Source organism: Petaurus breviceps, unplaced genomic scaffold (genome assembly GCF_028583685.1).
Source record: "Petaurus breviceps papuanus isolate PSGF00001 unplaced genomic scaffold, PetGlider_PUasm1.0 91133, whole genome shotgun sequence".
Classification (NCBI taxonomy): domain Eukaryota; kingdom Metazoa; phylum Chordata; class Mammalia; order Diprotodontia; family Petauridae; genus Petaurus; species Petaurus breviceps.
This window is the reverse complement of record NW_027187419.1, coordinates 76,391,690-76,414,278: the sequence shown is the minus strand read 5'-3', so window position 1 is coordinate 76,414,278 and position 22,589 is coordinate 76,391,690. Positions and strand designations below refer to the sequence as shown.

Here is a 22,589-nt window from a genome sequence, read left to right as displayed (position 1 = left end):
TCTTACGGCATGAATATCTTGATTTGAAGGCTGCCAGAAGTAATGTTTGAGCCCTCTATATATCAACTCATAGCCACCTTACAGAAATTTAATGCTTCCTTAGGAAGAATAGTATCTAGCATAGTTACAGACATGTAATACATGCTTATTTAAGCTTTTTATATAATGCTTAGCTGCAAAAATCCAAATATGAATTCTTAACATATCTTTTAAAAATCTGATAAATCTTAAGAGAACCTTAAAGTTCTAAATCCCTAGCAATAATCAGGAATATGTGTGTGTATGAAAATAAACAGTAAAGATTCTGCTTCTAGCCAATTCTTTGGTTTTGTTATGAAGATAACCTGCCAAGTCATGCAGCAGAGCCAAAGAATTAGCTAGACACAGAGTCTATGCTATATTCATAAATATAGCATGTATTTATGTATTTGTTATTGTTAATATATAATAAATTATATAACAGTTATATATTATATAAATATATAATCAAGATATAATATATTCTAAATATGTAAATAATATTTACATATACAATTACATTATAAATATTTATTAGATTTATATAAATTCATTAAGGCAAAACTAAAGTATATGAACTAAAAAACTTGCTTCAGATCAGTTTTATGGATAGAGACAATTTGGACCCATGAATCATTTAAAAAATAATGCAGGTTTCTGTTCACTCCTATTTAATTTCTTTCACAGACAGAAAAGGACTAAAGAAGCATTATCTGAAGACAAAAATACTTACTTGAACTTTGCTGGTGAAAGAGGAGTAGGAGGGAACATTCCAGGTTCAAAAGAATCAAAATAAGTCACTGTCCAAGAAAAACTGCAACATGAGAATCCTGCTGTTATGGATATAACAAACAAAGTCCAGAATCCTTAATAAGAAAGGGAGAGAAAAAAGTCTTGTAAGATTTGAAACTCTAGCCCAATTTTACTCGTCAGTATCCAATCTAAATCTTTTCTCTCTTCTGACCTATGTTAAAAGTATTGAAACCAAGAATGAGAATAGAGAAGTTACTACTGTAGAGACAGAAGTTAAAATCATTTAATCAAAACTAGCAACAGTAAAATTATGCTTCAAACAATCTTCTGTTGTAAAAAAAAAGCATAAAAATGTACTTTCAAGATGTATTGGGGGCAGTGGCACAATGAATAGAGCACTGGCCCTGGAGTCAGGAAGACCTGAGTTAAAATCTGGCCTCAGACACTTAACACTTACTAGCCCTGTGACCCTGGGCAAGTCACAACCCCAATTACCCTGCCTTCCCCCCTCTACAAAACAAAACAAAAAAAAGTACTGACCCTTTTTATAACTTCATCTATCATCTCTATACTTTGTACTTCGCCCTTTATTTGATGTCATTATTCCTTACAATGCCACTTTTTGGGGAGTGGAGCCCTTTCTATACCACAGTAAGTAGATGAAGTTAACAGCATGTAGAAACACCCTCCCCCAATAAAACCTGGCAACTCTCCTACAATTTATAGAACAGCTCATACTGACAATAGCACTTAAAGCTTTGCTGAGCACTTCACATACAGGATCCCATTTGATTTTCACAACTCTCACACTTCTAGTTCTTATCTCAATAGATAAGGTCTTGGGAGCTGGCTCAGTGAGGTTCAGTCATTGTCTAGGGTCATGCATAAGAAAACGTCAGAAAAGATTCAAACCCACATTTTCCTAACTCCCAAATCCAAAAATCTCTCTACCTATTACTCCAAGTGTACTCTATAGTGTACTTTTTTGTACTAAGAGATTTAAGGATTTTTCCCTTTTCACTTTCAAATTTTTATCCTAATAGTGGAATAGACAGTCACCAACCTATATATTGTTTTCAATTTATCCTTTCAAAAAACCTTTTGGATATCCTATTGTTATCCAAAATGTTTCAAATGTCAAGAATAGAATGACCATAGCTGGACTATAATACTAATTATCTGAGTACTGAGAAGGGAAGGGGATTGATTGCAGTGCAATGGGGAAGAAAATAAATTATTATTTCCTGGCATCGAGTTATCCCTTACCTTATTAACACTTTTTTTTTTCTTTTTGCTTTTTGGAGGGGGGAAAACAGGGCAATTAGGGTTGAATGACTTGCCCAAGGGCATACAGCTATTGTGTTAAGTGTCTGAGGCCAGATTTGACTCCAGCGTCAGTGCTCTATTCACTGTGCCACCTAGCTTTCCCCCAACATTTACTTTTAACTACCTCAAGTCCCTCCCTGTGCTCCTGCTCCCTCTCTCTCTTCCGTCTCCCAACACTGGAACCCTACTCAGGCTTGCTTTGCATCTTAGTGTTGCAAAATGATGCCCCTCTACCCAATCAAAACATCCATTCCTTCAGTGCATCTCAGCTAGGTAGGAATAAACTATTGGTCTGAATGACTGGGAATGCTTAATCATCCTCGAGCTAGCTATATTCTAAATAGAAAAATTTCTTCCTAGCCTAATTTTGGAATTTTGGTGGGTGGACATTGCCAGGTATGAGAAGCACCAGGTTAACTCAGACTAGAATTTCCTAGTATCAACTTTAAGGTTTTTATTTAACCATTTCCAATACCACAGAATTGCTTCTCTCTCTCCACACACACCATCCACCATCCAAATTCTTTTGCACAATGGTTCTAATGGCTATAGGATTGAGACAAGGGGAGAGCAGCAGCACTCCCACATTTGGAACAGTAATTTGAATGTATAGGTTCTTTGTAAATTTTGGACTACCTGTATTCAATAGGAAAGTAGGTGATATAGTGGACAGATTTGGAATCAATCAAAATAAAAGTCAGAAAGACCTGGGTCAATAATCAATATATATATATATATATATATATATATATTTTTTTTTTTTTTCTGTCACAGGCATTTTTATTAACAGACCACTAGAAAAATAATCATGGTGTAGAGACCTTTAGTTCATTCTTCTAATAAGCCTGTTGATCTGGTCTTCCCTGTTACCAGCATCTCCACCTTCTACAAAATGTGTAGTCTTTTTCTTCATTCCGCCTCGTGGAGAAGATAATTTGAAGGGCCACAGGAAGTTGTTGGCAGCAGATAATTCCATATTTACCAAGAGATTTTGCAATAAGGGCATTATCTGTCAGGGCAGTTCTCTGTTTCTTGATATTGCCATAACCGCATTTGTAAATCAAGTCATTCAGACTTCAGGTTTGGATAACCCCATGCAATGTATGGTTCCACAATCCTCAGCGGGTTAATCAAGGCCTTGTTAAGCTTAACAAAAGTGTCACTGAAGATTTGGCGAAGGCGAATTTTTCCAACCTTTGGGCTAACACCATTGATGCCCCTGATTCTGATCACAAAAGCTAACTTGGGTTCAGTAGGTACGTAGTAGTTGCCAGCTTTGAATGCCATTCTAGCCAGCCGGATTTCACTTCTGTACATCTGTCTGTACTCCTTATGGTAGACTTTAGCTTTTTCATAGATAACTTTTCTCTGTATTTTACGGAGCTTTTTTATAGCCATCTTCTTCAAACGTTTGGCCTTCAATATTGCAAAAGCCTTTCTTTTTTTCAGAAGGGATTCTGGAACGGAGGTAGTTTCTACACCTACCATGATTCCAGCCGGAAAAAGAGCAATAATCAATAAATATTAATTAAGCATCTACTAAGAGCAGGCACAGTGATGAGCACTGGGAACACAAAGGCAAAAATAATCCCAGCTGTCAAACAACTCACAATTTAATGGGGGAATACAACACACAAAAAGCTGAAAAAGAAGTAATGACTTTATCCTCCAGAGGAGCAAGAGGGTTTCACGCGGTGTGAATACCAAAACTGACTGGATCTTGAAAGATGAGATTTCCCAAAAAGTAATTTACTAGAGGCATGGTGAAGTCAAAGAAATCCAAAATAAATGCAGCTGGGTGGGAAATGACATACTGGGTTCTAGTCCTACTTCTAACAAATTAGCTATGATGCAGGGTCTTAGTACACAGAAAATTATCTTAAGATGACAAATTGCAGAGAAGGCACAAATCAATTATCTTTATGCTAATGGTTCTCAAATCTATTTATTCAATGTTAATCTCTAACCTCACATCTTCAACTGCCTGTCCAGTAGACATCTTAAACTCAACATGTGCAAGATCCATCACCCCCTCCCCCTCATTTTCCTATTACTGTTGAGGGCACCAGTATCCTCCTGGTCCCTCAGGTTTGCAATCTCAACTCCTCACTATCATTTGCTTCTCTGCCCCTCTCCCCATTCCACCTGTAGAAAGGCTTGTTGACTTCACCTAAACATTGGCTGCCACCCTCGTTTTGGCCCTGGACTACTGAAATAGCCTGCTAGTGGATCTGCCTGACAAAGTCTCTCCCTACTCCAGCTCATCCTCCATTTGGCCACCAGTGATTTTCCTAGAGGGCAGATCTGATCATGTGCCCTAGCCTCCCCTCCACCCCAACTCAACAAAACTCCCATCAACTCCCTATTACCTAAAGGATAAAATACAAAATCCTCTTTTGTTCGCCAAAGTCCTTCAAACCCCTACCCCCCCCACCCCATTTTTCAGACTTCTACCACCTTATACCGTGTTTCCCCGATAATAAGACCTATCCCGAAAATAAGCCCTCCCCTTACTATGTAAGATTCCTCTAAAATAAGCCCTATTGAGATTGCTACTGTAGTGAAGGTGATCCCCTGCGCTACACGCTACATTATGGTACCCTCTGTATGCACTGTTCCCGCCCCCCCTCCGTGAAACACACGCCTGCGCTCCGAGCTGCATCCAATCAGAGCTGCAGCAGTGAGCGCGTCATCCTGTTCTTTATTGAATTCATTATTGAATAAAGGTACATTTTTTTGTTCACATTTACCTGTTTATTAAAATTGCTGTCAATGTTCATTAAAATAAGTCCTCCCCTGAAAATAAGCCCTCTGGTGTTTTTCTGTCCAAAAAAAAAAATAATAAGACAGTGTCTTATTATCGGGGAAACACGGTACTTATACTCTTCCATTCAATGACACTGGTCTTCTTTCTGTTCTTCAAACAAGGCACTCCATCTCTCCACTCTGGGCATTTTCTCTGGCTATCCCCATGCCTAGAAGGTTCTCCCTTCTCATCTCGGCCTCTTCCTTCCAAATCCAACTTAAATACCACCTTGTGTAGGAAGTTATTCCCTATGTGTTATTTCTGATTCTGTATACAGCTTGTTGGTAGTTGTTTGCCTATCTCCCCCATTAGATCATGAGCTCCTCAAGGGCTGGGAATATCTTTTGCATTTCTTTGTACCTCAGAGCTTAGCAGTCTCTGGAACAAAGTAGGCACTTAAAAAAAAAAAAAGCTTACTGATTTACCTGAAAAGGGGGAATTTTCTCATTAGAAACTATCAGTGAAATCACATATCTAGTCCCATCTCCTATGTTCAATCTAATCTGGTTTCTGAAAGCTGCTTTTGCAGAAGAATATTAGATCTTTTAAAAAATATATGAATTAAACATTAATTCATTCCTATAACCATATTCAAGTATTTCTGGATTCGCTTCCTAAGTGTCCAAAAATGTTCTTATTCATCTATATAAAGTATATCCATATTTCTTTTCATATAGTTGTAGCCAGTGTAATCTCTATCAATCAACAAGTATTTATCTTGAATATAGTGTTTGCACATAGTTGTTCACATGTCCTCTCCTCCATTAGCTGTATGCTCCTTGAGGGCAGGGACTGTCTTGAGTCTTTCTTTGTATTCCCAGTACTTAACAATAGCTTGCACACAGGAGGGACTTAACATTTATTGACTTAATTTAGCACCTACTTCCAAGGTACTGTGCTGGGTGTTAGAGGCAAAAAATGAAATAAAAAATTTGGTTCATTTCTTCTCACAACTACAATTTCACATGGCTATGTACAAAAAAAATCTTTATTATTGCTCATCCTTGATTATAATCATAATTTGTTCTGTCATTCCTCAATTATTTAATACTGGCCATTTCTAGCTTTTGTAATAATGTCACTATAGCTCTTTTTGTGGTGGCAAAGAATTAGAAATTAAGGGGATGACCATCAATTGGGGAATGGTTTAACAAGTTGTGGTATATGATATATGATGGAGTACCACGGAGTGCTATAAGAAACAATGAGGATACTTTCAGAAAAACCTGGACTTACATGAACTGAAGCAAAATGAAGTGAGCAGAACCAGGACAACACTGTACACACAGTAACAGCAATATTGTATGATTATCAACTCTGAATGACTTAGTTATTCTCAGCAATTCAGATAAAAGCATATATACCTTTTCTTTATTTTTTCATGGCTTTAAAAAAAATCCTTTTTCTTTCACAACATGAGTAATATGGAAATATTTTCTATGATTGCACATGTGCAAGCTATATCAAATTGCTTATTATGCTAAGGAAGAGGGTGAAGGAGAATTTAGAACTCAAAATTTTAAAACACTAAAAATTTTTGTATGTAATTGGAAAAATTAATCTTAAAATGTAGCTATAAACTTTAACTTTCTGATAATACTCTGAACACATTACCAATAATGAAATTACTGAACCAGAGTATAATTATGCTGGTGATCTGCCTCATCAAAATTATCATTTTAAATATATCCATATTTTGTGTGGGATGCTAAGTGGCTAGAGTGCCAGTTCTGGAATCAGGAAGACAATCTTCCTGAGTTCAAATTTGGCCTTAAATACTAGCTGTGTGACTCTGAATAAATCACTTAACCCTGTTTTCCTCAATGTCCTCGTCAATCTGTTAAATGAGCTGGAGAAATGGCAAACCACTCCAGTATCTTTGCCAAGAAAACCCCAAATGCAGTCATGAAGAGTCAAATATAACAATATTTTTTTTAAAATTGTGTTCCCTTTTATAAACTGTCAATCCATACCCTTTTATAAAGTTCCTTTAGGAACTGCATTTTGCTGGACTATTTTTACCAGTCCCTTGTGATTTTGATGTTTTTGTTATATTGGCAATAGTTCCATTTTTAATGTTAATATATAAAAATGTTATAAAACCAGTATTTTGAACCTGTCTACCTCATTCCCATTTTTGACAGATATCTTCCCTTTCATAATTGTTATTTTCTTCTATAATTAAAAAAATTAATTTCCAACATTACCAGGTAGCTGAAATTTAATGTATAGGGAAAAGTGACTATAAGCATATTTTTTGTATATTACTAACAAATTTTTCCAACTGCATTTCTGAAATGAATCCTTTATTCAATTTTTATTTTCTATAGGCTTATAAAATTAATCTTTAACATATATTTGGTTTGAGTGTGGCAGAGTAGGCTAAATCCTAATTCTGCTTCTACCTTCTTGTGTGACTATGGGACTTATTAAATCTCAACCTTAACAAGATCTCAGATCCTTATCTACAAATTCTAAGGTCACTTCTTGTTATTTAAAACTATTATCATACAATGCCAATAATCTCTACTATTCTTTTTTATTTTTTCCCTATTTTTTTCTATCTTCACCAACTTTCCTTTGCCAATCATAAAAAAGGGCCAATTTAGAAAGTAAAGGCAAAAAAACCTAACAACTCTCATCTACCAGAAACTAGAATTAAAGTCTATACCTCTTCCCTGTGGCCCATCTAAAGGATATTAAAACATTCAATTGGATTGTCACTTTCTCCTTTTTAGAGCTGCTAAGTCTATTACCTCTGGACCTTTGCCCCAGGCCTCATTTCCCTTCAAAAAACCTGGAATTTGTCCACTTAGCTTTATCAGATCTCTACTTCCAATCAGTCTATTGATATCCTTAGGAATTGATATCCTTAACGGTAAAGAGAATAGGAATTTGAAGATCTCCCCTGTCTCTTAATAGACCTGGGGGGAGTTTGAAGACCTCCTCTGCTTTGAAAGTAAACTCTGCCCACTAACACGCTGAGGTTGGAGCAGAGCCCACAGTAAACTTTTCTGTGGTGAAGATAAACTCTCCCCTGATAGGCTGAATGTAGTCTGATAGAGCCTGTGGTGGGAGTAGTTTTGCTGAAGGGAAGCTGAGCCCACAGGAAGCTGGTAGTGAGAGCTAGCAAGACAGGGAAAGAGAGGATATTCATTAAGAAGATAGAGGTTTGTGAGTAAATACTGATTTTGTATTGGTTTGTGGGAAGGCTGACGGATGCTGTGGCTCTCAGCATTATTATGGCTTCTGAATATCTTTGGTACTATGATGCAATCAGCTTACTGGTTTGGGGATTCGGTTTTCTGGTGTCTACATGTTTCAGTTCTCTTCTCTATCTGCAGAATCTAGTATATTTTGTGATAGAATATCGTGCTATACTTAGTCACAGTCTTCATCATGATCGTGGGCACTGAAATATTGCATCAGCGCTACACAAACATATAAGTAATTTTATCTGGATTCATTTTGCCTGGTTCCCACAGTATCCCAGTATCTCAAGTATTTTTGCCCTTCTACTTTCTGAAAGAAAAGCCAGAACTTAATTTTCTACAACTCCAAACAAATTAGTATTTCAATTTGATTCATTTTAATTTGTTGAAAACATAATAGGCTCCTGTTCCATAACCCCAACTCTACAGATCTTTCCAAAATGGAACTAGATATAGACTAGATTTTATTATTAGGATTCACTACCTATAACCCAGTTAAACTGAGAGAGGCAAGTAGAAAAAGCAATTCATTACTCATTAGACAGAAGTTATTAAGTACAATCTGTCACCAAGTCTAGCTTTTTTGAAATGTATCTTGAATTTACCCTTTACTCAGTTCCTACTGCTACCACCCTAAAATAGAAACAAGTGCTCTTATACTTGGACTATCTTAAGAGCATGCAATCACTCCCATAAAATCCTGAGTTTCAATTCCCATCTGAAGAACCTAAAGTAGCTCCCTATAGCACAGTCTAAATTTTTCTACCTTGTTTTTAATACCTTCTATAATCTAAATCAGTTCTACATATCAAACTTGATTTACCACTACACTTTCTAGCCAGGTTATCCGCTTGACATATCTCACAGACATCCTTCCTATAATGGTTAATTTTTGATAATGGTTAAGTTTTGAACTTTCATCAATTAACAGTTAATTCATCAATTAATACAGTTAACACACAAGTCTATGTGGAAAGATTCCTGGGGTTGGTGTCTACAGTCTATGAGATCCATTCAATCATATCTTATGGAGTCAATTTTTATAGAATCTAGAATTGGGCCATTAAATGAAATATCTTGACAGTCTTGACTAATAATTCAGATCCCCAATTATAGTATTTCTTCATGTACTTCACAGACCTTCACTTTCCCTTTCATTCTGCTTATCTAAAACCTGCATCTTCTTCAAAGTGGAATTCAAATATCCCTCTGAAATTTTCCCTGACTGCTCAGAACCAGGCAGTTTAGCCTTATTTTCCCAATTAACATGTATGTTAATAATCCACTTACACAGTTCTTTTAGAGTCCAGGTATTAACCCCATCATATACATGAAGACACCAAGCCTAAAAGACTTACATTTCCAGGACACCTATGTGATTTTAAAAATCATTTTTATAACATTTTTGACATAGTGTTGACCCTTTGCACTATCAATCTCACAAAGCTTTTGAAGTACACTTCATATACCTTAAATAAATACATAAATGTGTTTTGTTATTAATGATGGCTTTATCATCTCACTAAAACACCATCAAGGGCAGGGACTATCTCTTATAATTTTTTTAACACTCCTCTGCCCCTACTGCCAGCTGAGCAGTTAGTTATGCATATAGTAGGGTTAAGAACAAAACAAAACCAAAACACTTGGTTGACTGATCTCGATATAACCCCAAGGATATTATATCCTACCTCTAAGTCTTTAGTTTCTTTGCTTTAAAAAAAAAAATTTTTTTTTTTTTTGCTCTTTTGGAAGGGAGAAGGTAGGGCAATTTGGGTTAAGTGACTTGCCTAAGTGTCTGAGGCTGGATTTGAACTCAGGTCCTCCTGACTCCAGCGCTAATGCTCTATTCACTGTGTCACCTAGCCGCCCCAGTTTCTTTACTCATCTTGTGAGAACAATTTACATTTGGAAAAATACTTTAAGCCACTCAGAAAGCACTACTGTAAGACATTATATTGTATTATCTTACCACATGGGACAGATATCGCCATACAATTTTAAAAGCTGTCATTACTATTAACAATACAGCATTTTAGGACAAACTACTTTGGAATGTCAATTTATAAGACAGCTATCTATATAATTATACTTAACATTTTCATAGCTGCAGTAGTTTACATTTAGACATTTTTGACAAAAAAAAATAAAGACAAATCACATTATTATTCATATAGATGGTATACACCTGATAAGTCTTAGGGTCTTATGCATTATGTTCCAGTTGGTTTTGTACTGACTAGTATAGCATCCTTCTTAGCAGAAAACCCAGATTTGTATCAAAAAGACTGTACAAATTTAAAGGCAGAGTGACATAGTAGAGAGGACACTTGATTTGGAGAGGATCTAGGTTTAAATCACACTTGGTTCCTTCCTAAGTTACCTCAGGCAAATCAATTAAATTCTCTGGTCTGTATCTTTGGCTATAAAATGATTCAATTCAATTCTAACCTTTTTGATTCTAAAAATGGATTCAATGTGAAGGAGAAAATCTTGATGAGTTAAGGAACAGTAGTAGAGAGATAACTTAAATACCCGAAAGTGGGATATAATTCTAAGTTATCTAGAGGAAAAAAAAAAGATCTGTTGATACTTTCCTGTTTGTTTAATAGTAACTAACATTTTAGCACTAGAATACTAGTCTTATTTTTTATGTATCTTCTTGAAAAATTATGCTCTATTCTAGAGACTATCTTTGCTTTGTTTTAACTTAAAGTCTGATGAACTCAAACAGTAATTAACAGACTATAAAGGATATTAAAATGTCACAGTCTTTAAACAGTAGCCTCTGGAAAATTATGGAACTCTTGTGAATAAACAAATACACAACATTCAAACTTTAAGTCTTTCAATCATTTTCTAGTAAGGGGAAAAATAGTCACACAACTGGTGAATGGTATAGATGGCTATTTTAGAGTTTAGATATATGTTGCATAACAATTCCCCCATAAACATATTTCCTTATAAAAGAGAAATATACTGTAGAGAATTCTAGAGTCAGTTATTTTAGATAGGTGCCTTGGAGTGATATTTATTATTTGTAGTACCTGATCTAATTTGTAGAAATTGCCTTTAAATAGCTATAGTTTGAGTCTCTATGAATACATGGTATTTAAAATTTCATAACCTTGGAACCCAGCTGAAAACCTTATTATAGAGGAGTATGATCTCCTTTGTTGAGGCAATTTTCTCAAATAGAAACAACAAAGGTCACAAACTATTTCTCAGGATCACCAAGACAGAAGGGTATTCCTTCTTTAGGGAAGAGAAGGGACTAAGAGGACATACACATAAAGGTGATTAGGTATGGTATCTTTGATGCTCCCAACGTGAGAACCATTTCCACTAATGTAAATCATAGCTATATGCAGTATCAAGAGGAGCAAAACAGATACTAAGTTTTAAAAGTCTGAGTAGAAAAGACATATAAAAAGGAAAATGCCAGCATGTCACCAAAAAAAAAACTGAAGAGGCTCTAAAGGGAAAGAAAATCCTTCTGCCCCTTTTCCAGAAACATTCAACATATCATTATTTAAGCAATAGACTATCTTTTAGTGGCTACTTAGAAGACAAATTATTTGCTTTTGCAAAGCAGAAAAAAAAATTTCGAAACTGAAGGACACCAATTTTGCATACTAACAAGATATTTTGTTAAGTTTAGCACTATGACCCACCCAAAACAAATAAATGGCACAAGTAATTTTAAAAAGTGGCATAGCACTCTGAAGACTTAAGTTCTGGCTCTAATGTGCAATTGGGGTTAAGTTACTTGCTCAAGGTTACAAGGCCAGTTATTTCTGGGTGTGGTGCTGAGTATCTGAGCCCGGATTCGACCCCCAGGTCATCCCGACTCTGGGGCCGGTGCTCTTACTCGCTGTGCTACCTGGCCACCCCGCTATTAACTTCTTATAGAAACAATGTACAAACATGTCTATGAACCGGCTATCCCTTCCTTCCCAAAAGCCCTAGTATACATAGATACCCAAATTTAAGAGAGAAGGTATTATCTTCATTAACTTTTCTAATGCCCTGGACCAGCAATTTCCAAAATATATATTTTGGTTCATCAACAAAGCTGGTACAAAATTACTCAGCTGGGTAACACAGTGAATAGTGCTGGATTTGGGATTCAGAAAAACTTGAGTTTAAATCCTATATCTCACTTATATAATAGCTGAGTAACCAAGGACAAGTCAATTTACCTCTTGAGGCCTGTTTCCTAATCTGGAAAGTGGGAATGATAATAATAGCAACTTTTTACATAGATGCTTTGAGCAATAAATGAGACAAATATATATAATAGTCTGCAAATTGTAAAGTGCTATATAAATGCTATTATTATTACTGAGATCATTTAAGGGAAATATAAGAATTGTAACTCTAGTAATCTACAAAATTAGAATTGTAGCCCTTGTTTTCTTCTGAGTTTGTGATGGATTTTTCTTCTAAATAAACTTCCTGTTACTTTTTTGTTTTTACTTGATTTTTACTGTTACTTTACAAAATAGTAATCATTTCTTACTTGCCAAACAGCTCTGGTATCATAAATGACCTAAGAAGTAGAGGCATAACTCAGTCAACAACAAAGAACTTTGGGAACACTGAAAATAAAGAGGCAAGTTTTTCAACAAGACAAAAGATTAACTATAAGAGAATGAGTGATATGATAAAAACAGGTTCCACAGAAAGATGGCACTAGCCAGAGATCACAAGGCTGTTAACCTGCTATTTAGTATAACTAGCTTCCCCCATGAACAGAACCAGCATTAAATGGCTAGTAAATATACTTCAGATTAATAAGTGAGCCTTTTCAGAAATAGTAAAGAAAAATTCAATATTGCAGTAAAATAGCTTCAATAACTGGGGGGGGGAAATGTCTTCAACCATTAGTAGGCCAGAGCTGCTTAGCTCAGAGCCAAAGGAAAGCCTTGGAAACAGGCCAAGAGATGAATCTGGGAAGGATTAAAAAAATTTTTTTTTCCAACAACTGGTAAGTATTTAGATTCTAAATTTCCTACATAAAGTTAGCTCCATCTTATTTTGCATATAACCCTGACAAGGTTAAAGTTTAGAAAAATAGATGTCTTTTAATCTGTGCTTGCTAAGGTAATCTTTGTCTACACAGTAACATCAGGAAAATGTGTTTCTATGGTTTGGAGGGAAAAGGGTGATTTCCCTAGCTCTTAGGTTTTTTTTTAAATTAACATTCACCCTGTCCTGGATCTAAATCATATTATCCGTATCTCATTTCGGATAGCTTAAGGTAATCAACCTCCTCACCATTAGCTAGGAGCCCATTTCAGTGTTGGTTAAATCCAGTTCAAGGGCTCAGATAAAGCCTGTGCAGCTAGAGCAGAAAAAAAAATTCAGTAACTCCTTAGGAAAAATGGTGGGAATAGCTGTGGATTTCGATAATTTAATCTACTCTCTCAAATGTTTCTATGCAATTTTTCTTAAAATTGCCTAACAAAAGTATATTGAGTAATTTTTCTACTTCTCTTTCAGTGACGGAATGGTTAAAGAATTTTTTATTATGTTAGGGAAGGAGAAATGTGTTCATTTACACTGTTACATGATGAGTACAAGAGGCTTTCATTTATGAGGTAAATATCAAAGGAAAGAAATAGGTTAGTTAGGACAGAATTCCATTACTCCTCTTTAAAACACATTTTATCATTTGGTATTATCCCCCAACCTTCATTTGTATATGAATATTTATTTACTCAGGAAATTTAACATCTGGGGAAAAAGCAAAAAATCAAGTTAAGCCAATTACCTATTTTGTTCATACCTAATAAACCAGTCTCTACACCATCTTCAGTCTTCAAATTCTCAGCATGCAATTCTGTAAATACAAAAGGCTTAGATTGATTAAGAAATTTACTGCCCAATAAATCAGCAAGCATTACTTACCAACTATGTGAAAGGAACTTGAAATTAAAAAAAAAAAAAGCCAGTCCTCAATAAGCTTATATTCTAGTAAATGAAATAGGTATACACATAAACAAAGTACAAGGTAATATTGGAGGATGAGGGGAGTGGTGATCAGGAAAAACCTTGAGTAGGAATTCTTGCTTGAGTTAAGTGTTGAGCAAAGCTAAGGCTCCCAAGAGGCAAAGGAGTAGAGAATATCAAAGGCACATATAGTACGACAGCAAGGAGGCCTATTTGACTAATTTAAAGAGTTAGATAACAGGACATGTTAATAATAATATAATAAATCTGGAAGGTATGTTGAAGTTAGAGGCAGTTTTACTGTATCTCAGAGGCAGAAGTGAGACGTGATCTTTTTGAGTAACATGGTCAGACCTATGCTTCAATTATACTGCTTTGGCAGTTGTGTTTAAGATTGAGAAGTGAGATGCTTAGAAGACTGATTAAGAGGCTCTGTAATATGCCAGGCAAGAAGTGAATGGCTGGAATGCAAAGAAAATTACAAGTAAGAGATCTAAGAGCTTGAAGGTGCAAAATTTTCACAACTTGCCAACTGCCTGGATAAGAAGGATAAGTTTAGGATGACTCGAAGATTGTGAACTCTTGTGATGAGGATAATACCCTAACCACAAATAAGGAAATTCAATAGCAAGGGGAAACTTAGCACTGACAGGTCACTGTTAAAAGGGTATTTGGGGGTGGAACTTAATCCTTCAACCAACATGCTAAATTAAATTGTCTTTTCTGTATGAAACCTATCATGGGAAGATACCAGGTAGCAATGCCTTCCATTAGGAATCATGGAAAATAAGGGGTGGGGGGGAGAGAGAGAGGGAAGTGGATTCTGGATCAAGTTCCTAACAAAGAATTCTCATTTTTATTTCATCTTTGTCTCCTGATTTCCTCTGAATTGTCAATAAAAGACCTATCTTCTACAGGAAGCTCTTCTCAGTTCTAATTTTGGTTAGAAGCCCTCTTTCTGAGATTATTTCCTATTTATCCTATATACAATTTGTTCATACATTGTCGTATGTTGTCTCTTCCATCAGACCATGAGCTCTTTGAGGAGGGGCTGGTTTTGTCACTTATATTATCTCTAGCACAGAACAGAAACTTAAATATTTATTTACTGACTTATGTACACATATTATTAATATAACCCTGTAAGATTTTCATATATGTAAGGTAGGTAAGTCCTACCTTCATTTGACAAAAAAAAAAAAACACTGATAAGATACATGGTCTAAATTCAGACCAGCGTTCCCAAACTTTTTTGATCCTATTGCCTCTTATCAATAAAAAAAAAAATTTAAGCACATACCCCTAATGTGTAAATGTGTTTATTTATAAGTTATAAGCATGTACTACTGTACTAATTATCTATATTACAAAACTTCCACAAAAATATTATGATGAAATAATATCTGATCCTATAATATGGAACTATAGGACTGTGTACAGAAAAGGGTAGTTTCAACTGTGTATTACCAGGTAGTATAGCACCCAGGTTTTAGTTAGGTTTAATTGTTCTAATGAGCCCAAATAAAACCAAATAGGAGAGACTGGGAGGGTGCATGGCTATGGAAGGAAACAAAAACCATTTGTTAGATAGTAACAGAGGAAGCAGGGGTAGTATATCTGTGAGGGGAAACAATCCTATGGAGACAGTCAATTATGAAGCGGAGAGTGAGAAATGATCCATCTACTACTGCTTGATCTCCACTGCTAATTTCACTGTGAAAGTGCCTGAAAAGCATTTGTTGGAAGTATGAGTCAATAAAGTCATTTTTAAAAAAGCCCCTAACTCGAGCATTTTCATTTGATTGGTTTTCCGACTTTCACAAAAGACGAGAAAAGGAAAAAAAGGGAATAGTACTTTTTTTCTTTTCAAAAAATGGCAATAACAAGTTAATAAACAGCTAACAGCAGCTTCAAAACAACGAAATCAGTACGCTAATCTCTGTGGGGCAGTAGCTAGCAGATAGAGCCGGCACCTGAGTTCAAATTTTACCTCAGACTTCCTAGCTGTGTGAAGTTGGGCAGGTCACCTAACTGTCTGCCTCAGTTTCCTCATCTGTAAAATGAGCTGGAGAAGGAAATGGCAAACCTCTCCAATATCTTAGCCAAGAAAACACCAAAAGGGGGCACAAAGAATAGAATATTTAAAAGACTGAACAAGTATCAGAGCATGAGACCCCAATTTGCCGCCCTTCGCCAAGAAACCTTTACCAGTCCTTAGTTATGCCTTCCCCCAGAGAGCAACCCCAATTTTAACCTGCATAGATTTGTTAGTTTTCACGTAGTATTGCTGGAATTAAACACTGAAGTCCTTGAAAGCAGGGGCAGTCATTTGCCTGTTACCAGGAGCACTTAGCACCGAGCCCGCCAACTAGTAAGTGCTAAATAAATACTAGCAGAAGGATAAGCCGAGGTCCCACGCCCCCTTTACCCAGTATGCACTCCAACCCTTCTTCCCCCACCCTCCCCGTGCAGCTCCAGTACCTTTCACGACCATGTAGACAATAGCTAGGAGAAAAGCAAGGAGGGAGGCGAAGAGAAGAGAACAGACCACCGAGAGGATCTGTACCGGCCACCGCCGGCCCCGGGGAGCTCGGGCGGCCTCAGGCACCTTCGGTGTGATCCCATTATGTTTATGCGGCTGGGGCAGCGGCGTATCAGCCAAGAGCTCGGCTCGCAGGTCCCGGACGACTTCGTTTAGCCCTTCGTCCTCGTAGTCATCTTCTCCTTCCCCCCAGCTGCCCCCAACCTGGGATGGGGAGGCGTAGGCAGGGAGGACCAGGGTGGCCGGGGGCCCGAGCCTTCGGTGCCGAATAGAGCGGCTCCCGCTAGCCAAGAACGACATGGCGGGAAAACGGGCAACGGAACCCGGAAGCTCAGGGATTTCCTTCCACCCCCAACCCCCCACTGGCCAATTAGCGCCCCGAAGGCTCCCCGGTGCCTACCAACCGAGGCTGGGGGGGGGTGCGCTTCAGGGATGGGGAGGGGGCAGCAGGCGCTCCCAGGAAAAGTGCTTCAGGAGACGAACCCGACACTGGGGGCTGAGGGAGGAGAGAGGCCGAGGGAAGCGGGGGGAGGCGGAGGAGGGGACGGTAGAGGAAGGTGGACATCTCAAATAGTACAGTCCCCTCCCCTCGCTGTGTCTGGTCCCGGCCCCAAGACCTCCGCCTCCGCCACGGCGTACCCTCCAGGCAAGCCGCGCGCTTCCCAACCCAGCCCGCCACTCCTAAGCCGCAAATCTGGGCGTTCGGTCCTAGCGCCCGTCGCCATAGCTGCCGTCCGCACTCCCTCTGAAACCCCTTCCCCAGTCCGTCCGCTTATTTTTTGTCCTCCCCTCCTAGGCATGCGAGGGGGCTTTCTTGTTTTCCGCCCGAACGGCATCTTTAGCGCGCGACGGCCTGTCTCTTCCCTTGCCTAAACCGCTTCTCCCCATCCCCCTATTCAGCTTTCAACCTTCTCCCCACTTCCACACTTCCCTTCTCGCGCAGTGCCTCGTCACGCTCCCCCCTCTTCACCCTGGCCATCGCGCACTTCCCCAGTCTCGCGCTTTCTCACCCGGTGCCTTCCGCGTCCTCGAGCCCCCTCCTCCCTCCCCTTTTCCTCCCCCCCTCCCCCGCCCAACCTCGAGCGTCGCGCGCGCGCATCCTGTCCCAGCCACCGCTAACGCTAGAAGCTGCTTTCCCCCCCTCTTGGCTCCCCGGCGGCCTCAGGTTTGTGGGGCGTGCGTAACTCGGGTGGGGGGTAAAGGCGGCAGCCCCCCCACTGCCCCTCCCCCTACGGGGTGAGGTGGCTGTTAGGCCCGGCAGGCTGGGGCCTACGTACTCTTCTCTTCCCCGGGGGAAGTTGGTGGAGTTTTCCCGGCGGGGGACTCGGCGCAGAAACTTCCTCCGTCCCCCTCCCCCCCTCCATGCAGGCGACGCCGAGCGAGGCCGAGGCCGGGGGCGAATCGCCGCAGAGCTGCGTGCAAGCTGCGCGCTCTGATTGGACGGCGGGGAAGCCAGTCAGCTTATTGGCCCCGCTGATCCCGCCCCGCAGCTCCGGGCAGCCTTTACCCTTTGGCCCCAGCGGGCGCCAGCCACTCAGATCGCTCCTTGTTGGAATGTGTAGCGGCAGCGGCCGCCGCCGGAGCAGCCTCAGCCCAACGATGAGGCCGGGGACGGGAGTCGAGCGTGGAGGCCTCATGGTGAGTGAAATGGAGAACCGCCCTCCACCGCGGGGTCCCGGGAACGGGGAGCGGAGACTGTCCAGCTCAAGCCTCTGCTCCAGCCCATGGGCCTCTGCGGACGGCTACCTGAGGAGACGGCCCTCGGTAAGGGAGCGGTGGGGCGGGGGAAAAGCGGCACAATGAAAAAAAGAAACAGGAAGCCTTCTCTCTGTGGGGAAGAAAAAAAAAGGTGGACGGAGGAGAAGGCCTGAGGTGGCGGGATCTGGCTCTGAGGGAGGGAAATGGAGGGCGGAATAGCACAAAGAAAAGGATGTGGGTCTTGGAGAGGTGGGTATTACTGTGGCGAAGATGAAGGAGGGAACCCTGGGCAGAACTGGTGACTGGGTGGTGGCAGCAAAAGTCAGCTTTGGGGTGCAGGCCTAATTTGGCCAGGGTAGAGAAGGAAGGAATATGACTTGAGATGAAAGAAAGGAAAGAGTGAATAAGGCTGGGTAGAGTTGCTAAGCGTATAATTACTTTACGTGATTTGAGGCATTGGGCACCTTTGTGGCCTAAATAAATTATTTTGGTTTTATGAATTTATTAAAGCAGGCATTTTTTTCTATTGGACTTTCTGTACATAGCTTGCCGAATGACCAACCAACAGTAGTTACTGAGTTTTAGAGCTGGAAGTGATAAATGTAGCCTTTTAGAGAGAGACAGACTATTTTGATCTACCTTAGTAAGAATTTTTCGGGGAAATGATAGGTTTGACACTAGAGAAACATCCACAGGTAGCCATTGTAGTATTCATTAAACCTTTTAAAATAACCTTTATTTGTAAGACAAAATAATTTAGCCTAAAGTTTAAAAGCTGGCCTTGGGGGGCGGCCAGGTAGCACAGCGAGTAAGAGCACCAGCTCCAGTGTTGAGAAGACCTGGAGATCGAATCCCGGGCTCGGACACTTAGCACCCACCCAGAAACACCTGGCCGTGTAACCTTGAGCAAGTTACTTAACCCCAATTGCTTAGGGGCGGCCAGGTGGCTCAGCGAGTAAGAGCACCGGCTCCAGTGTTGGGACGACCTGGAGATCGAATCCCGGGCTCAGACACTCAGCACCACACCCAGAAATAACTGGCCTTGTAACCTTGAGCAAGTTACTTAACCCTGATTGCTTAAAAAATAAAAAAAAAAATAAAAAGCTGGCCTTGGTACATAGGCAGAATAATCAGGTCTTTTCTTTCCCAGAATTGATCTTTAAATGGGTTATTCATTTCCTTGGCAAACTATATTTTAGCACGATTACTTACTGAGGTACTAATTATTTTTCGTCATTTTTGATTATCCATAAACAGGCAATTTTTTTTCCTCCAATCTTCCCTCCTTTATAAAGTCTATATTTTATAAATGGGCAAATCTCTGTAAAAGTTCCTCAGTCTTGCCAAATATCTTCCCACCGCACTTCAGTGATAGCATTCTTGGTGCTTTGGGGGGTGGGAAGACTTTATTGTTAATTGATGTTTTCTTTACTAACACTTATTTTTCAGATGGGACACCCTGGCATGCATTATCCACCCATGGGAATGCACCCTATGGGTCAGAGAGGAAATATGCAACCTGTACCTCATGGAATGATGCAGCAAATGATGCCCCCTATGGGAGGTCCTCCAATGGGACAAGTAAGACAGTTTTTAAAATTATATTTGCTTTGTAGTATCACTGTGATAAATAATTTAAAACATGGATAAATGTTAGTAAAAAAGTCAAGAACTGATATTTCCCCAAAAGCCGTATTCAAAGGTTTCAAGTCAAATGAAATGTCAAATTATGTCCGTAACCAGAGTTTTCACTGTACTGAGGCTGTCGTCCACATAAAAATGCTCATCATTTCCACTTTGAAAAAATACACTTGAATAACAGTTTTTTGGTAGCTTAAAGGTTATGTTTTTAGTTGACTGATTTGATCTTCTCAAGTGAGTCAATTTGGTCTTATGCCCTAGCTGCAAATCTAGAAACTTACTATTCATTTCACAATGTCTTTTGAGGTAAATGTATATAAGAATAGGACAACCTACATCAGCAGCTTTGTTTAGGTGTTTGCCTTAGAATTTGAGTGTTATACATTTTTTGATACCAAAACAGTCTTCTTGCATTTTCCTGTACTACAATTCCTAATTTTCTGTAGGACATTTTATTTTGAATTAAGAAAGTGTTTGTTGATTTTCTTCACTCCTACTGATGAACTGTCCCTTCTCTCTCTAGTATAAGTTGTGAATAGGAGTGATTTGTATAAAAAAGCTTTATTAGTGCTAATTCAGTGACCCTGCAGTGTTCTAATCAGAGAGAGTAACAAAATTCAGTTATCGTGACTGATATTTATGCTTTAAGTCTGTTAGATGCTATATGAAATATAAGTAGTTGGTTTCTCTCCATAAGAGTCTTGATAAATCATCAGAAATCTAGACTGTTATGCCACATGGAGGCAATCAAGGGGTACTGAATATGATCTTTCTCTAATTAGTTTTGTTTAGTTTGATAATTGTTAAAAGATCATTGAGTTTATAGTGAAATTGTACAGCAGGAAGGAAAAGGAGTCCTTTTTTTCTTTTAATTAAGAATAGAAAGGTTTATCACAAATACTTAGCTTCTGTGTAGTTTTTCTATAGTAAAACCAGTGAGTAGTTTAAAACTCTTTATTCAGAGGTGTCTGGCCCAAGAGACTGGCTCTTTGCCTATAGCATCTCTTTAAATAACTGAGCCATTGGCCTTCTGATCTAGGAACAACACAAGTTTCAAAACTCTCTTGGTGGTGGAAAAACAATTCTGTGATCCTTCTTCTGTTCCTTACAGTCTCCCAAGCAGCAAGGAGCTCTTGGTTTCTTGATAGAGCTGCTCTAACTAGATATTGAGCTTTAAAAAAAATATTTATTCTTTAAATGCTCTGGTTCTTATTTAAAATTAGTTTCTTTCCACAGAAAGATAAAATAAAACAATTTGCTACTGCCAGATGCTTCTCTCTTTTCTGGGGCCTTCTGTTTCCATGGGGCCAATCAAGGTAAGTTATGCAAGGGATTGACCTGCTTTTACCCTTGCTATGGTGCCATGGCACTATTTTTCAAAACCAAGACACCAGTTAGTCATTTTCTAATTAAATGCAAAGACTTTACCTTTTTATAATTGTTTTGGTTTGTCTTAGTCTGCTGTCAGCTGGTCACAGTTTACCTACCTTAAGGCTTTTCTGGTTTAGGTGCTAAAGTGACCACTTTCTTTTGGCGTTTATTTCCCAGTTAATTACACATCCATACAGACATTGGGCAGTTGTACTTTGTGGTTTTTTCACCACATTCTCTTCCAAAAGCCACCATGTCATGTGTGTTACACATCTCACTTGATTGCTCAAATTTTGAGGAGTCCATCTCCCTGACTCCTGTAAATATAACAAGTGGCTGTCTCAGGAATCTTCAACTCTTATCCTCAAGAGAGAATTTCATTCCACTGCTTGCCCTAGATACTTACAGATGCTCCTATGTATTGATGTCTTTAGAATTTATAAATGGAGCCCTGGATCTTGGCACAGCCAATTCTTGGTTATCAATGGTAACAGGAGACAGAGACAGCATGGATAATTAAAATCCATGGTTGATTCAAAAACCCCATTTAAAACCATATGCTGCTAAACCGCCAAAGAACTACTAACAAATAGAAGAATTGTTTCACTTGTCATCTTCTTTCATTTCACTTGCCCATCCTCTGATAGAGGTATTCATGAGCAGTGAAATGGCTGGAAGTACAAAGAAGCCAAAGCAGAGGGCCTGTATATGCATCAGAGTGCCAAAGTTGATAGAGTTTTTTCTACCATGTAGTTTAACCAATTCTGAAGTTTGCTTAATAAAGTTTTGTCTTTGAGACTCAGAATTTGAGGAGCCTAGCTATGTGATGGCTAGTTTTCATATTCCATTTTAGGGCTGATGTAGGGTATATGAAAAGCTAAAGTTGATATCAGCCTTATATTCTGTGTAAGTTGTGGAGTTCTTGACACTCAGACAGCAAATGCAGCAAATGTGATTTATGAAGTAAACTTCTTTAACTTTTTTCTTATTTGCAAAATATTTCCTTAAAATTGGTTGAGAGAAAATAGATTTTCACTGCAACTTAATCTCTAATTCGTGTCAAAAAAAGAGGGGAGTGGACTTGGGTTCATATGTTACAGTTTAAAACATCAGTCCTTGCCCTTTTTAATATTCATAAACAAAATTAAATAGACTCTTATTATCTTATCTGCTCCCAGATAACAAATTGAAATACACCAAGCTAGTTTGTTTTTGGCTCTTCCCTGTTTGCTGTTGTCATTTCTCAGGTCCACTCATTGGTTCTTTC

At 38.8% G+C, this 22,589-nt stretch overlaps 2 protein-coding genes across 11 annotated transcripts in view; one reads left to right on the top strand and one right to left on the bottom strand.

Moving 5' to 3' along the window:
- ARL6IP6 (ARF like GTPase 6 interacting protein 6) overlaps positions 1–17,616 on the bottom strand; it is a 59,409-nt gene extending 41,793 nt beyond the window's left edge. Inside the window, 6 exon segments of the mRNA XM_069079933.1 lie at positions 752–884; positions 2,919–3,059; positions 3,061–3,168; positions 3,170–3,578; positions 13,907–13,960; positions 16,552–17,616. Of these exon segments, the coding sequence (XP_068936034.1) occupies positions 2,921–3,059; positions 3,061–3,168; positions 3,170–3,578; positions 13,907–13,960; positions 16,552–16,912 (1,071 nt within the window). The 5' untranslated portion in view covers positions 16,913–17,616 and the 3' untranslated portion in view covers positions 752–884; positions 2,919–2,920.
- Positions 17,617–17,912: 296 nt separating this feature from the next.
- The window catches only part of PRPF40A (pre-mRNA processing factor 40 homolog A), a 58,401-nt gene continuing 53,724 nt past the window's right edge, over positions 17,913–22,589 (top strand). For 2 of the 10 annotated variants that reach the window (XM_069079926.1, XM_069079925.1), the window contains exons 1-2: positions 17,918–18,376; positions 19,760–19,891. In XM_069079926.1, the coding sequence (XP_068936027.1) occupies positions 17,975–18,376; positions 19,760–19,891 (534 nt within the window). In that variant the 5' untranslated portion in view covers positions 17,918–17,974. Of the gene's footprint in view, positions 18,377–19,759; positions 19,892–22,589 lie in introns of all 10 variants that reach the window. The other 8 variants (XM_069079929.1, XM_069079927.1, XM_069079928.1 and 5 more) reach the window with 7 other exon arrangements.